General features: G+C 44.3%; 1 protein-coding gene across 2 annotated transcripts; it reads left to right on the top strand.

Annotated features, from left to right (window-relative positions):
• Window positions 1–1,388: 1,388 nt before the first annotated feature.
• Window positions 1,389–11,450, top strand: arpp21 (cAMP-regulated phosphoprotein, 21). Of its 2 annotated transcripts, XM_010734806.3 has the most exons (20): window positions 1,390–1,589; window positions 5,413–5,574; window positions 5,693–5,858; window positions 5,969–6,007; window positions 6,117–6,182; window positions 6,278–6,389; window positions 6,592–6,730; window positions 7,157–7,294; window positions 7,381–7,480; window positions 7,595–7,690; window positions 7,771–7,808; window positions 7,909–7,959; window positions 8,290–8,480; window positions 8,946–9,086; window positions 9,170–9,279; window positions 9,377–9,451; window positions 9,553–9,708; window positions 9,826–9,928; window positions 10,629–10,744; window positions 10,899–11,450. In XM_010734806.3, exons 3-20 carry the CDS (start codon window positions 5,697–5,699, stop codon window positions 11,055–11,057), a joined length of 1,992 nt encoding a protein of 663 aa, XP_010733108.2. In that variant the 5' UTR covers window positions 1,390–1,589; window positions 5,413–5,574; window positions 5,693–5,696; the 3' UTR covers window positions 11,058–11,450. The 2 variants fall into 2 exon arrangements, with proteins under 2 accessions (XP_019119906.1, XP_010733108.2); XM_019264361.2 differs by lacking the exon at window positions 9,377–9,451 and having other exon boundaries at window positions 1,389–1,589.
• Window positions 11,451–13,043: the final 1,593 nt, after the last annotated feature.

The following is a 13,043-nucleotide window of genomic DNA, read 5'->3' as shown; positions in this document are numbered from 1 at the left end:
AATCAAAATGGGCAAGTAATACGCAAGTGCCATTAAATAAAGAATACAAATACCATAAAATTCAAAACCAAATACAGTTCTTGATCCCCAGGATTAATGTTAGGTTTGTAGGTAAAAGCTGAGAAGCTGCTGGATCGTATCAAACTAAAAGTCTGTCATTTCAAAAGAATGTAATGATTTTATTAGGGTTGAATTTGACCATCCAAACTTTTCTTACAGGACCAGCAGTAGGAGCAGTGGTAGAAGAAGTGTTTACATCTTTTAAAGGTCCGGTCTGTAAGATTCAGGAGTATCTTTTGTCAGGAATAGAACATAGTATTCATTAGTATGTTTACATTAGTGTATAATCACCTGGAAAAAAAAGGTTAATTTATATTCATTTATAATTGTTTGTCTTAAAATGAGCCCTTTATATTTTCAGTGACAGCGGGTCCTCTTCCATGGAGTCCACCATATTGAACCACCATTTTTCTACAGTAGCCCAATAGGAACAAACTAAATACTTATTGAGATATGGCCTATTGCTTTCTATGTTTACAACCTGGTTACATTTTTTCTCTCATCTGTTTATATAATATTAGGACTTAAAGTTGTGCATAATTAACAGCGTGGCCCCACGGATGGCTTTTTAGGGCACCCAGGCATCATTGGGCCCGCCTCAGGTCTGCCAATATTTAGATTAGCTGAAGAAACAGTACAACATAGCAGGTGGCCAGCACCGCAACCACTGCTATGGCTGACGTTACTCATGCTTCGTCCATTCTTTATACTGTCACTGGGTGCAATTGAATTCTACACACTGGACCTTTAAAGTAAAAAATAATAATAATAATAATAATAATATTTAAAAAAAACGTCACCTAAGTTTAAGTATTATTAGAAAGTTGTACTTTCAGTTTCAAGCAAAGGCAAGTCAAAGTACTTGCAATGCATAAAATGGCCCCTGTGAGTGTATTATGTTATATTACTGGGATGGTGAAGGCAGAATTTTACAGATGTAGCTGGTTGAAGAGATTTGATTTTACTAAGTGAATCATATGTTTTGTATGTAAAGTAACTATAAAGTTAAATGTAGTGGACTAAAAAAAACAAGTAACATGAAAATAATACGAGGCACATTTTTAGATTTGATAAACCTATAAAAAAAAATTGTTGTGTCCCGTCAAGTGTTTAAAACTGCAGTAATGGCGCTAGTGCAGGATTTAATTGAGTTGAAATGAAATGTTAGACAAAGTCAGACAGACAGGCACAGGAGAGCGAGAGACAGGCGCAGGCGCAGAGAGAGGTGAGTGGGCTGTGGTATAAAACACTGCTGTTGGCTCTCGTGCATTCCTCGCGTGTGTGTGGGCGCGTGGCTCAGGGTTCAGAGCTGTCGTCCCTCCCCCCTCCTCCCCCCTCCCTCCATCATCTCCTCCCTCCTCCATCGCTCCCTCCCCCTTTTGCTCCGACAGAGAAAGGCAAAAGGCGGAGGAGGAGCAACGGACCTCCCAGTCAACAGACGCTGGGTGTACAGCAGTGGGTCGGTCGGTCGGTCGGTAGGCTACGCCGGCAGAAGCGCGCACGGAGAGGCAGGAAGACATCAGCTAACGGTAAGATAACGGACACTCTCACGCGGCTCTTCCGTTAGCTCGATTAACGGTTACTCCGCTCCGTTGACATCAACGTTTCTTCTTCTTCTTCTTCTTTTTTTTTTTTTTTTTTTTTTTTTTTTTTTTTTGCTTTTTAACGCCGCTTTCTTAACGCTGCTTGTACTTTTGTGACATCAATAACACCAGATCATAAGTTAGAGAACATTTTATTTTTCATAATGTAGCCGTGACTAACGGTTACATTTAGCCGGCTCTAACTAGCTAACTGCCCCGGAGCGCTGCTGCTGCCGCCGCCGCTATCAGCCGCATCTCCCCCGGGTGTGAAACGTTAGCGACACCGCTGAATGAATGATAGCGGTAATCTAAAAACCAGTGGATGAAATATGTGTATATGTTTGAGCCTGTGGCTACTCATATAAATGTTATTTGTTAGTGATTTCTGCTCGCCTGTGTGTGTTTTTAAGTGTAGAAAGGTGAGTTTTAAAGTAACACTGAGTGCATGTCGGTGCCCCCCTGCTGTGTACCCTTAGCCCACCGTCCTCCACATGCAGCTGACAGCACGGTGAAGTCCCAAAGCAGGAGGTCCACTCCCTGCCCGGGGTGTAAAAATAGCCCGGTGTGTCAGCTTAGCCTGGGTCACGGTAATGCGACACACACATAGACAGACACGGGTGGTTGTCTGTCCCATCCCGAAAGTAGATCTCACAACAAGCCCAATCATGCACCGGCACACTGCTGTGTGTGTGTGTGTGTGTGTGTGTGTGTGTGTGTGTGTGTGTGTGTGTGTGTGTGTGTGTCCCGTTATATGGGTCAACAACAGGATGCCACAAAGTTGTGCATGAAGATGACACCTGTTTTATCTCCGTGTTAAACTTGAGGTCTCTGTTGGCGCCGGAAAGACGACATTACACTTTTTATTTTGTGTGAATTCACCCTTTAACGTCAACCCCTAATGTGTCATAGGTGTGCAGGTATTTCCCCCCCTCTGTGCTCAGCTGCAGAGACGCACAGCTGTCGCACCCACAGATCACTTCAGCAATGAAGGCTTGCTGTGGTTGGCCACGCAGGTGCTCATGACTCAAAGGACGATGTAACCTAAATTTCACATGTGCAGCCTACTTTTTGTTCTTCACTTGTCTTAAAGTGTGTGTGTGTGTGTGTGTGTGTGTCCTGTTTTATTTCACTTGAGCATGCAGCAGCTCGGGCAGGAGAGGATTCAGCTGGAAAAGGATGCAAATATATAAGAATAATAGTCTATGTGCTGCGAGAGAGAGAGAGAGAGAAAAGGAAAGCAGCCCAATTACAGACTCAGGGACAAAGCCTGCACAGATTATGGATAAACAAGCCTCCGAGTTTGCCTCAAAATTCTCAATTATTATCTTAAACCAAGAGAGAGACCTGCTCTCTTGGTTTTAGTCTCTCGCTGAATCATATCCTAATGAGCTCAGAGCTGAGGGAGAAAACATGAAATCCCCCTTTTTTAAATTCTGCTGCAGCCTCAGAGACAAACACAAATGGCTTTTTTTTTTTTGTGACCCACAGGCAGTGATGATTTGTTTTTATTTATATATTTATTTTGTTTGTTTTTTTAAAGAAAGCAGAGCAGAGTGTGTCCTTAGAGGGGACAAAATTTTGCAGATAAATGTCTACAAGCACTGGGGGCAGGATAATAAACCCAAGCGTACAAGGTACAATGTCAGCCTCGGTGTTAAACGATACAAGAGCCACCAGCTCTGCTGTTCACAGATAGATTTTTCAGTGTTCTTAATTACAAACAGGGTTGTACTGAGCTTAAGCACTTAATATAACTCGGTTTAGCTGACAATGGTCATCCAAAGTAGCTTTTGGATATTTTCCCACTGGCTTGCCTGTGTGTCAGTGTAGATGAGCCAGGCAGCTTTTGGCTGGAGAAGAAAGGTGTCCTGGTGAGTAGGTGGCTCTGAGGCTGGAGGCTTCGGTGAGAGCAGCAGATGGATGATGATGTAGCGGGTACTGGCGCTCCCTGCCTCCCGCCGCCATCCGTCACGCGCTAATGATCGTGTCACACCTTCTCCCCGGGCGGCCGGCCGCTTCTGCAGCGCTCAGCTCAAAAACTGGTAGCTCCGCTCAAATCCCCCTCTTCACAGCCGTCGGCTCAAAAGCCCCAAGACAGACTGTGCTGCAAGCCTCTCCATCAGTAATTCTTCTACTTCTCTCTCTTTCTCCGCCGCTTTCCTTCACCTCTCTTCACCTTTAAAGTCCCAGCAGACTGTTTCCTCATCCCTCTTCATCCCCCCCCCATTCCTTCGCCTCCCATTCATCTTGTTTTCTCTGTAGTGCATCTGCTCCACATCATTCTTCGCTTATGTCATGTTCCTATTCTGTGCTATTGATATAAATCCACAGCTCTAATACAGCGTACGCACATTTTCTCTTTGATTGCAATGATTAAAGGAGATGTGACCACCACCTCCACCTCCACCCCCTCCTTCCGTCTGTGAGGTCTGAGGTCAGGGTCAGTTGCAGTGCAGCACACATGGAGCCGGTGTGTTTGGCTGTAAGGACACCTCAGCACGAACTCACCAACAGCACATTAGGGAGTTTCCCAAATTATTATGTCCTATAGAGAGGGTTTGGGTGTCTCGTGACTGTTTTCTCTTCCCTCAGCGGTTTGCAGAAATCCACCAAGCTGCTCGGCTACAGCATCCAGCAAACTGCAAACCCTTCTGCTCTAATAAATGGCAGATTATTTCCCTGATTGATAAATTATTCAGAGAAAACATTTCTGTTTATCTAACCACAACATATTATGTTATCAGACTTTGAGTAGAGCCTTTTTTTCGTGTATAACATATACAATTTTGACTGATATTTCCATTATATAATAAAACCTGCAGAGATTTCTGACGCCTCTTCACCGCTCTAAGAATATTTTTCCCGGGAGGAATCACTGCTGTCGTGTCTTGTGTTTCATTGAGGCGGCATTGGAAAGTAAACACCACTTTGGTTGCACATGGACTGACAAGAGGTCTTTTTTTTTTTTTTAAACTGCTGTTAACTCCAGTCGGGTGTTAAATAACCATGTTATGGGACTCAGCCATCTCTGAGCTCGTTATTTCGTCCCAGGTGTTACTGAAATAACGGTCCCCTTGAGCTGTGTGTTACAGCAGAATGTGTCCCCGCTGAATACAGTCGGCCCTTTTGGAAAAGATGCTGGAATGCCACTTCCTCCTGTGTGTGTGTGTGTGTGTGTGTGTGTGTGTGTGTGTGTGTGTGTGTGTCTGTGTGTGTGTCTATCTCTTTGGTCTCTGCAATATTCTCACCACTGGGATCAGAGACTGAGCTTGGCATTCTGGGAATATTAGTGCTGGCGGGTCCGATGATACTCTTCACAGCTGCTGTTTCTAAGAAAAGCTTAAGGACACACACACACACACACACACACACACACACATACACATACACACACATACATACACCAGGCGTGTTCACATGATCGACACATATGTAAATAGGAAATACCACGTCCGGGCACAGGCCTTCATGTTACCGTCACACATGCACAGGCACCCTTACGGTAATGCCACCTAAGCAGCAATTAACTGTCAAGCCAGGGGAATGTTTGGAAAGCCTAAACAGAGGTTAACACACACATACGCAGACACACAAGCTTAGCTACTTGATGTCATCTCCAGCAGCTATGTGCTTTTGTGCTGCGGAAACTGTTTGATATGAGTGCGTGCGTGTGTGTGTGTGTGAAACAGTGTAGTGGCGTTGTGTTTCTGCTGTACAATGACCACTAACACTGTTTTTTTTTCCCTCCTGTGTTTTTCGATCTCTTCAGGCTATTTTCACTTGACCAGCAAAGAGCCGGCAGAAAGAGGAAGTGTAGAGAAGGAGAGCACGGGCGGAGAGGATAATTGCGTTTCTGGCTGCCCCGTGGGAACATGGGATATATGACCTCATCATTCACCTGTGAGGCTCTCCAGTAAACAACTACAGATAGGTAGGAAAAGCACACACACACACACACACACAAACTTAAATGCAAATGAAAGTCGTTAAACATCGATAAAATACACAGACTCAGACGTTATTTAAAGTCCATGTGCTGTTTTGTTTAGAAGGATGACCGAAGCTGTTGTAGAAAGTGCAGATGTCCTCCTGAAACCCTGCGATGTGACGTCATGTGACGTCATCACCTGCCCCTCTCCTACGCCATGTCCGTCCCTATGTGATCAGAAAGATGACGACGACCGTCACCATGACAGTGAGAAGGCGGAGCAGCAGGTGAGTGACACTAAACATAGCTACTGCTATGCAATTAAAACTGTGCATCCCTCTCCAAGCGCCACCCCATCACGTGCTCGCTTTTTGACTAATTGTGTGCTCACTCGCAGAAACACTGTAACCAGGTGCAACCAAAGAAAAAAGTAAAGGTAAGCTGAAATAATTGTGCCTCTCATTATTCATTCTTACTGAAATATCGATTGCATTACGGTCTATGAATTTGTAATGTTGCTTGCTTGTGTGTGCGTGTTTTTTCAGGCCAAAGGGAAGTTAGTGCGGAGTATGGCTGTCTGCGAGGAGTCCTCGCCACTTGAAGAAACCCAGGTAACACACACACACACACAAACACACACGCATAACCAGATCATCATCACCATCATCATCACATTCAAATTACTCTTTATTATCCTGCCTCTCAGCCATCTCCGGACACAAACACCACATCTAGCTGCCATGACAACGAGAGAACTTCCTGTAAGGAGGATGAACAGGAGAAGAGCTCAGATCCAAAGAAACATTCACTGTCCAAAGGTGTGTGTGTGTGTGTGTGTGTGTGTGATTGATATCTCATAAAAGAAAGACAAGAGAAAGCAAATAAAATGTAATAAAGTGAGATTCAGCAGCACTATTTAGATGTAGTTCTCCCGGGGTGTTTAATATTGCACTGTGCTTTTTTCTGTGTTTTTATTTTTATTGTCTTGTAACGCATCCTGCCCGCTTGTGTCGCTCTCAGAGTCCAGCGTGGAGTACACTGACTCCACCGGGATAGACTTGCACCAGTTTATCGTCGACACCCTCAACAGCAACCCCAGAGACCGCATGATGCTGCTTAAACTGGAGCAGGACATGATCGACTATATCACCAGCGATAGGTATGTGTGTGTGTGTGTGTGTGTCTCAAAGAGAGAGTACATAACCTTGGGTCCTCATTGAGCTGTTTAAAAGTGCTGAAGTGAAACTTGTACGCACGCTAAATCCTATTAAGGAGTGAATACGGGTTTATGTAAATGTAAGAGATGTTTTCAGCTCATATATCATAATTCTGTCCATGCAGCTTATTTAGTGCACGGATCAATACATCGAGCCAGCTGTGTTAGGTGTGGGTGTACTCGAGCCAATCGGGGATGAAATTGGACTGGAGCCAAAAAATACAACCAGTCTCAATCTACCTCCTTCTATCTCCTTGTGTCCGATCTCTCTCCCTCTTTGTCTCTTCCTCCCGCCCACTTTCGTTCGTCGCTCCCTTCCTTCATTCTCTCTCTCTCGCCACACCTTTTCCCCATTTCTGCCTCTCTCAGTCCCTTTAAGAAGTTCCCTCACATGTCGTCCTACCACCGTATGCTGGTCCATCGGGTGGCGGCCTACTTTGGCATGGAGCACAATGTAGACCAGACAGGCAAGTCTGTCATCATCAACAGGACGAGCAGCACACGCATGTAAGCACGCAACAATTCGTCTTTGTGCACGTGTGCCATTTTATTGTTTATTGCAGTGAAGTTACGCTTCCTTGTTTGTCTTTAAGACCGGAGCAGCGTTTCCTAGACGAGTTGCACAAGGACAAGACAGAAGAGGTCAATCGCTGGAAAATAATTTTAAAGAGAGACAGCAGCTCAGATGACCAGGTCTGTTTTGTCCTCCTGTTTCTATAGTTTCCTGTCTCTGTGGAATTCCCTCCATAATTGACGTCGATTGTATCCTATCAGTGCTTTGACCTGTTCTTGTTTCTGCCCCTACAGACACGAATTCACCCGTTACGGGAAAGACAAAGCAAGTCAATGGAGGAGAGAGAGGAGGAGTACCAAAGAGTACGAGACCGAATCTTCAACCAAGAGGTGAGACAGGGAGACAGACAGGCAGATATGACATAGAGAAAGATAGGAGACTCACTAATTTCTCCGCTGTACTTTTCCAGCAACTCTGCACCCAGGAGAGCGGCCATGCAGAAACCAGGTAACCTTGCCTGCAGTATATTCTCACCATGTGCCTTTTCAGCTTATTATATTTAGATGAGAACATTAATATATGTCTGTGTGTGTGTGTGTGTGTGCAGGGCTGTGGAGGACTACAATCCAGAGACCCAGAGGAGAAGGCAGCTCTTCAGGTAGAGCTCTGTCTGCACAGATGCGTAGTCATTTATCATCTTAATCTGGTCAGCCTGGCTACAACGAAGCCTTTCAGAGTCTGCGGCGGAAACAGAAAAGGGACCTAGATTTGTTTGCCTTTTTTTTTGTGTCAGGATTCATGGTCCTTGGTGTGTCCTGAATGAAAATAAAGTTTTTCTAGATAATTTATGTCAGTGAATGTACCTTAAACTTTTCAGCCTGTGGCATATCAGTGGGTGTGGAAGACACACTTGTCCTCCATTCACACAAATGCCATGCCTCTCATGCAGTAATAAGGCTGTAGGATAATTCTGGATGTGCCATCACAGGGGGAGCCGCGACAGCTCAGGCTCCAGCTGGACAGGCAGCAGCAGGCAGAGTAGCACCGAGACTGATTGTCGCTATAGCAACGACCCCCATCCTTGGAGCAGCACAGACTCCGATTCCTCATACCAGTGGACAAGTCCTGCTCCGAAACCCCGCCAACCGGCCAACCACAGCTGGGACACACGTGGTTCAGGTGTGTCTTAGTTTCTTTTTTTTTTTAAAGCTTGCGTCAGACTTTCAACATTTAGTGACTTTCGAACACTTCAATGTCACGTAGTAAAGGTGTAAATCCAGCTGCCGAGAGGTGAGACGCTTTCACCCCCTCCCATACCTGTGTGCAAGCAAACTTATTCGCGGATTTCATCACCACAGCCGCACTTGGGAAAATCGCTGTTTATAAATTATGTAGCATCTAATTAACAAAAAGGAGTGGAAGTTCTTCTGGTGTGAAAATTCAACTCACCGCACGAATCTTCTCACCATAGCTGTAAATTTTCACACAACACCTCCAGCCGCCTTCGCATCTTCAGGAAGAAAAATACGTCAATGCAGAGATTTCACCGAAGAGCTGTACGCAGTATGCGTTTAAGCAGGTGTTGAAATGTGAACTTGTTATGTGTCGTAATGATGAAGCTCTCTTCTCTTCTCTCTCTCTCAGGCTCCATTGCTCTCTACAGACTGCCGTCCACTTGTCCTCACCCCGCTTCTCCTCCCAACATAGACGAGCCGGCTCCTAACTCTGCCTACATCATGGAGAACGGGATCCCGCCGGGAAGCATTTTAGTCAACCCACATACTGGTACGTAACACACTCACGCACACAGCAGTACCACTGCACACACAGCACATACATACCTATTTGTCAACCTTTTGACCTCTTAGGGCAGCCTTTCCTGAACCCCGATGGAACGCCTGCTGTGTACAACCCTCCGGACACTCAGCAGCCAATCAGGAGCCAGACTCAGCTTCAAAGCTCTCCCTCTCAGCAGCAGGTAGCATAGCGTACAAGCAAGATATGTTAGAGCTGACATATGTACATGTCTGTGTCTTGTGTCTTTATCTCTGTCTCTATGTGTGTGTCCCTCTCAGGTGGTTCAGTACTCATCTGTCTCGTACACAGCTCCACAGATGTTGCCTGTCACTCCCTCACAGCCATACTCCACAGTATGTACCACTGTCTGACAACTGTTGTACATGCATTTGTTTTACAGTGTGTGTGTGTGTGTGTGTGTGTTTGACCTGACCTCCTTTCTCTTGACTGACAGATTGAAGAGCTCTCCACGCAGTTCGCTCATGTGAGCTGCCAGTCGACGGGTGAAGCCCCGCCCCTCTACCCTCACAGTCAGGGTTACATCTATGCAGCTCCTCCACCCCCTCCTCCACCTCCCAACCCTCCCAGCTACTGCCAGCCCTCACCTCAGGTACAAAGTCCATGACATAAAACATTAACACATTTTAATTTAAGCCTGGGTTAAGCTTAAATTCTGATTATACAGTCAAACTTCCATTAAAGGAAGTCTCGTCTTATTTTCCCATAGGTGCCTATATATTACTACGGCCAGTACCCTACCTCAGCTCAGCACCCATGCAGGCCTGTCTCACCTAGCCAGCACATCCACAGCCAAGCAGCACAACCAACAGGTACTTCCCCCTGTGTGTGTGTGTGTGTGTGTGTGTGTGTAGTAAACAGACACAGACTGTGGCAGTAGAGGAGGGGGCCGTTACACTGTCAGAGATGTAGTCTGAGGGTCTCACAGTGAACCGGTCTCTTTTCCTGCTGCTTCTGTTCGACGCAGAGGAGACACATCTCAACACTGTCGTGTTAGTCGAATTTAAGAGTCTCTTAATGAGCGAATGCATCCGAAACAGCTGCAAACAATCAACACCTTCAAGGCACCCGTAAACTATAATTATTATAGGTGTATAATTACACGAGATTCAAAAAGGCGACATCAGAGCAGAAATGATTGCATGAATAATAGAAAAAATATGAATGTATTTGCCAAGTAGTGTTTTTTATTTATTTAATGTAAATAAAGTAATTAAATTAATATAACAGTATAGTAAAAGTGTATCAAATAAAAGTATAATAAATGAAGTATAATAAAAGTTTAGTGTACGTTCTGAATTGATAAATTAAATTGTATCTAACCAAATTTAAAAAATAAATAAAATAATAACACATTTTTTATTTTTATTCATCAACTGTTTCTCCTTTTTTTTCTCCAGAAAGCTTCACAATTATTTGTAAAACTCTCTCGTGGTTTATTTCTTTGCTAAACAAATTGCAGTGATGAAATATGTTGTTAATAACCGCGTATATTTGTGTGTGTGTTCGCAGCCGGTTACGCCCCCGCTGTAGGGGTGCAGCAGCAGCAGCAGTCTTCACACACCCAGGCTCAGGCCGTGCTGGGGACCTACTCACCAATGGCCTCTCATCAACGTAGCATGGTTCAGGTAAACACAGAGCACCCAAAGATCTTGTTCTGCGTCCGCCTGGAAACAACTCAACCCCTGAGAGAAGCGTTTAACAGTTTAGAAAGTGCTTGCGGTGGCAAATTCTATCCTCTAACTAACTTTACTTCCCTTTTTTTTCTCTCTCTCTCTGCAGGGAGGTGTTTCAGTGTCCTATCCCCAAAGTAAAGTTGTGACCGCGGTTGGTGGGGAGGCAGGTTACTGCTGCGTGGTGCCCCCACCCTCCCATCACAGCAGCTGCCATCCTCCCAGCTGCAACAACCTCAGCGCCCCGGCCTGGAGCGCACAGTACTGATGATGCCTCAACGGATGGAGTGATGATACTTGAGTTCCTGCGTGAAACTCACATGCATACACGCACACACTTTTTACACACCGTTTTTCACACTCCCTCACCGCCCTACACCTACACCCGCCTTCTTCCTGACGGTGCCCACAAGGGTACATTGTTCACACTCATAACAAGCATGTTCACACACACACACACATAGCCCACTCACATACAGAAATATATGACTGTACCAAAGCTTAATAGTAGTATATATCAGAGCTGCTGTATTGAATGCATAATTTATATATACAAATGGAGTTTTATATTGATATTAAATTATATATTGTGTTTTAAGGAAATGCACTGTGTGAATAAAATAAAGTGCCGTGGCTGGATTGACTATGTCACATTTCTATATCATCCTGTATTGTTGTTTCCTCTGATGCTCATAAGTGTATGCGAAATACATACCCTGGGAAATAAAGTGCATTACATGATAATACACTTCCTGTTCACAGCAGTGAAAGAGTCCTGATGTGGGAAAGCACAGATACGGGTTGTTAACCTACCACTGAGTTCATAAACAGGGGAGGTGAATGCTTTAATATCTGTGTAACTAACAAGAAGTGAAAGAGTTTACATGGTTGATCGTTGTTGTTGTTAGGAGATGACTGTGTCTCTCACCGCGGGGGGTTTTCATACAGTTGTTTAGAAAAGATGAGCATTAATGTTCAGGTTTTCACACCTATAAAAACAAGTCGATGTGGGGAAATTGTTGCAAATCACATAGAGACCACTGCGAGTTACAACACTATGAGGCTTCAGCGCCCCCTAAGGATCAAACACTCTCAGTACACTCAGTGATCTTACCACTTCTGCGTGCGATGTAGAGCTGCAGCATCATTTCTATGCATTACTGATTCACCTGTGCAATATAAACTGATTAACTATAAATGTGCAAAATGTCTTTATAATTGATATCTCTGCTCACAATCTCCACATTTTCAGTTTAATATCACAGGACAAAGTAAATTTAGCAAGAATAATCTGGATCTTTTTACATTTGAGAAGCTGGAATTAGTCACGTTTGGCATTTTTGCATTAAATATTACCTATATGATAAATTATTTGATCTTCAGAATAAAGATAAATAATTTTATGTTGATTTACCACTAATAATTTCCCAGTTTCTATCAATAGGGAAATGATTTTCACAGCAGACATTTTGACTTGTCACAGCAGGGAAGGCGCAGGTGTTACTAATAACATTAAGGACGGCTCTGTCGTATTCACTTTTTTAGCTGACGCTTTTATCCAAAGCGACTTACAGGGAGCAAGTTGGGGTTCAGTATCTTGCCCAAGGACACTTCGACATGCAGACTGGAAGAGCTGGGGATCGAACCACCGATCATCAGATTAGTGGACGCTCTACCTCCTGAGCCACAGCTGCCCATTATAGTATTCAGGTGTCGCAGTAAGTCATGACATTGAGCCGGCATGTACCCCGAATCTGCCGTTTTTAATTGTATTATTTACGCCTGTGTTTTTCCTGCTCTGACATGTGAAAATATACAGATAAATATCCAAATAAATACAGCTCAGGACTAAATGAGCCACGCAGAAACATTACTATAATATAAAACACTCTCCCTTTCAAGTCTTCAGCAGCCACATTTTACACCACTGCAATATGCCTACGTCCTCTTTCCCCGCAAGCAATAACTGATAAGTCAATGTGTGTTATTGTTCCGATCCTCTGTAATTCACTTTGTACTGAAAGTGATTCATATCCTCCGTATCAAATTCAATGAAACATATCCATCATCCACGCGGGGCTTTAAAATTAAATTTAGATTTCATAACTGCGGCACCGAATGTAAAATTTATACAGGCCAATGGTTTCACAAAGCCAGCTCTATTTCTGTCTCACACACACACACACACACACACACACACACACACACACACACACACACACACACACACACACACACAGTCAAGCAGCAGCAG

The sequence above is a fragment of the Larimichthys crocea genome, chromosome XIII (assembly GCF_000972845.2).
Source record: "Larimichthys crocea isolate SSNF chromosome XIII, L_crocea_2.0, whole genome shotgun sequence".
Taxonomy (NCBI): Eukaryota; Metazoa; Chordata; class Actinopteri; family Sciaenidae; genus Larimichthys; species Larimichthys crocea.
The sequence above is the reverse complement of the archived record's forward strand: the minus strand, read 5'-3'. Positions and strand labels throughout refer to the sequence as shown.